This window comes from Charadrius vociferus, unplaced genomic scaffold (assembly GCF_000708025.1).
Source record: "Charadrius vociferus isolate BGI_N301 unplaced genomic scaffold, ASM70802v2 scaffold72, whole genome shotgun sequence".
In the NCBI taxonomy this organism is placed as follows: domain Eukaryota; kingdom Metazoa; phylum Chordata; class Aves; order Charadriiformes; family Charadriidae; genus Charadrius; species Charadrius vociferus.
Window position 1 is genome coordinate 3,233,065 of NW_009647830.1, and position 1,962 is coordinate 3,235,026.

Consider the following 1,962-nt stretch of genomic DNA (forward strand, 5'->3'; position numbering starts at 1 on the left):
ATGTGCAGGAGTTGACTAGACCAAGCTGGTTACCAAGAGATAAGGCTGGAACCATTACCTCTTGCTGATTTGGAAGGAAAAATCTCCCTGATGGGCATAGAAGTTGGTCTGTTGTATGAAAGAAACACAGGCCAGGTTGCAGTTCAGGTTAAGAATTGTGGTTTTGTTTGTGCACTGGGCCACGGTGGACCAACACTGAATATGCAAGACTGAAAAGGAGATTGCATCATCCTATTCCTCTTACCTGGACACCCTCCTGTGGTGTAGGACTGAGGCAGGGGAATCTCCTAGGCAGCGTAGCAGAGTTGGCTCTCCAAGAGTTTTGGAGGGTCTCATTGGGACTGCTGTTGCTGAGAGGATCTTTTTGGCTCGGCAGCTTTGATCTGGGGCTGGCAGACTCTGGATCTGCTATAGTTGTCTCAGACTTGGCTTTGGAAGACAGTAATTTTGCATGGACACATGAAGGCAATGATAATGAGGAAGTTGCAGTGCACCGAGGTGGACTCTTACAAATGTGGTGGAGAGAGCTGGTGTATTCCTTTTGATTCCTCAGCTGAGCTGTGCCAGAGCAGTCCTGAAATGACAGTGCTTGTGAGGCAGAGGCCATCCTTAGACGCCTTAAAGTTGGAGAAGTGGAAATTCTGGCCAGAGCATGCCGGTCAAACTGGAAAGGTGCATGGTGGCTCCCAATGCCCTCCTCTGTAGGAAGCTTCAGAAGTGAAGACTCTGTATAACCTCGTCTTCGAATGTAGTCACCTGGAGGCACGGTGGTGTCCGTACAAACTGATACTGCCTGCGTTTCACAGGAACTGAAGCCATCTTCTAGGCTGCTGCTTCCAGGCGAAGCAACATTTTCTTTATGAAGATCAGCTTCCCTGTTTAGAAGTTCCATGCTGACACAGGTTTCTTTTACCAGGTTTGGAGAATAATCAGAGCTTGGTTGTTGCATTCTTTATTTGCAGCACAAAGTTTTATAGCTGTGTGTGCCTAAGAAACATGACCAGAGAAGGCTCTTAAAAAATTGCCACATGAATTTTTGTATGGGAAAATATGCAAATAGAAAAAAAATATAAACAAAATAATTTAGATATGTGCACAGTACAGAAACAATTGCCTGCACTTTGAATCCTGCTTAAAAGCAGGTTTCAACAGTTTCAGGACCCAATTTGGGCAAGCTATTTAAACAGCCACTAACTTTGAGTGAGCAAGCAGTGTCAGCATCAGTCAGGAGAACTAATTAGGTGGTAAAGGATCTCTGCTCGTCTGGTCCTGCAGCTGCCTAATTTCCTGTTGCCACTCCCCCATCAATAAGTGAGATTGTGACACTGCTGTACATGGGATAAAAATGAAGTCACTAGCTCTCAGGACTCCCTGTTGCAAAATTCTTTATGTACAAATACTAATTACTTGCTGAATGCCTAAGCAAATACAATTTAACATTTATTTAAGGTGAGTCTAATTACTCTTGCTTTTCTTTTCAGCATGCATTACTTATCAGCAGGAGAATTTTGTAGTAAACATGTATACGTTGTAATCAAATAATGACAACAGTTTATCAAAATAACTTATCTGTTGTTTGATCAGTCAATAATCTTATGCTCTGTGATTCATGAAGCTCTATTTTAAGGTATTTTGATGACTAATCTCTAAAACTGGACTGACATTTCAAGTTATAACTGAAGATTATTAATTCAATCTCTTCAGCCTCTTCTTTAATTCATCTTCTTTGTTTGCTAAGAGGAATCTAGAATCTGTTCATGATTGCTGTCTTCTTTTGGCCACTTTAATTTATTAGAATGAGTTTATTCGAACATGTGTTGACTTCTTTTCTTGAGCTATTTAGTATCACACATTGATTTTTGTCTAATTACAAAGTTGCATCAGATTGATTTATAAAGTGATTAGAAACAAATTATTTCATCAAGTTTGCTAGTTCACAGTATTGTTTTTTACAAACTCTTC

At 40.7% G+C, this 1,962-nt stretch overlaps 1 protein-coding gene across 1 annotated transcript in view; it reads right to left on the reverse strand.

Moving 5' to 3' along the window:
• PLEKHG7 (pleckstrin homology domain containing, family G (with RhoGef domain) member 7) overlaps positions 1-892 on the reverse strand; it is a 34,853-nt gene extending 33,961 nt beyond the window's left edge. Inside the window, exon 1 of the mRNA XM_009882655.1 lies at positions 245-892. Within this exon, the coding sequence (XP_009880957.1) occupies positions 245-892 (648 nt within the window). The remainder of the gene's footprint in view (positions 1-244) is intronic.
• Positions 893-1,962: the final 1,070 nt, after the last annotated feature.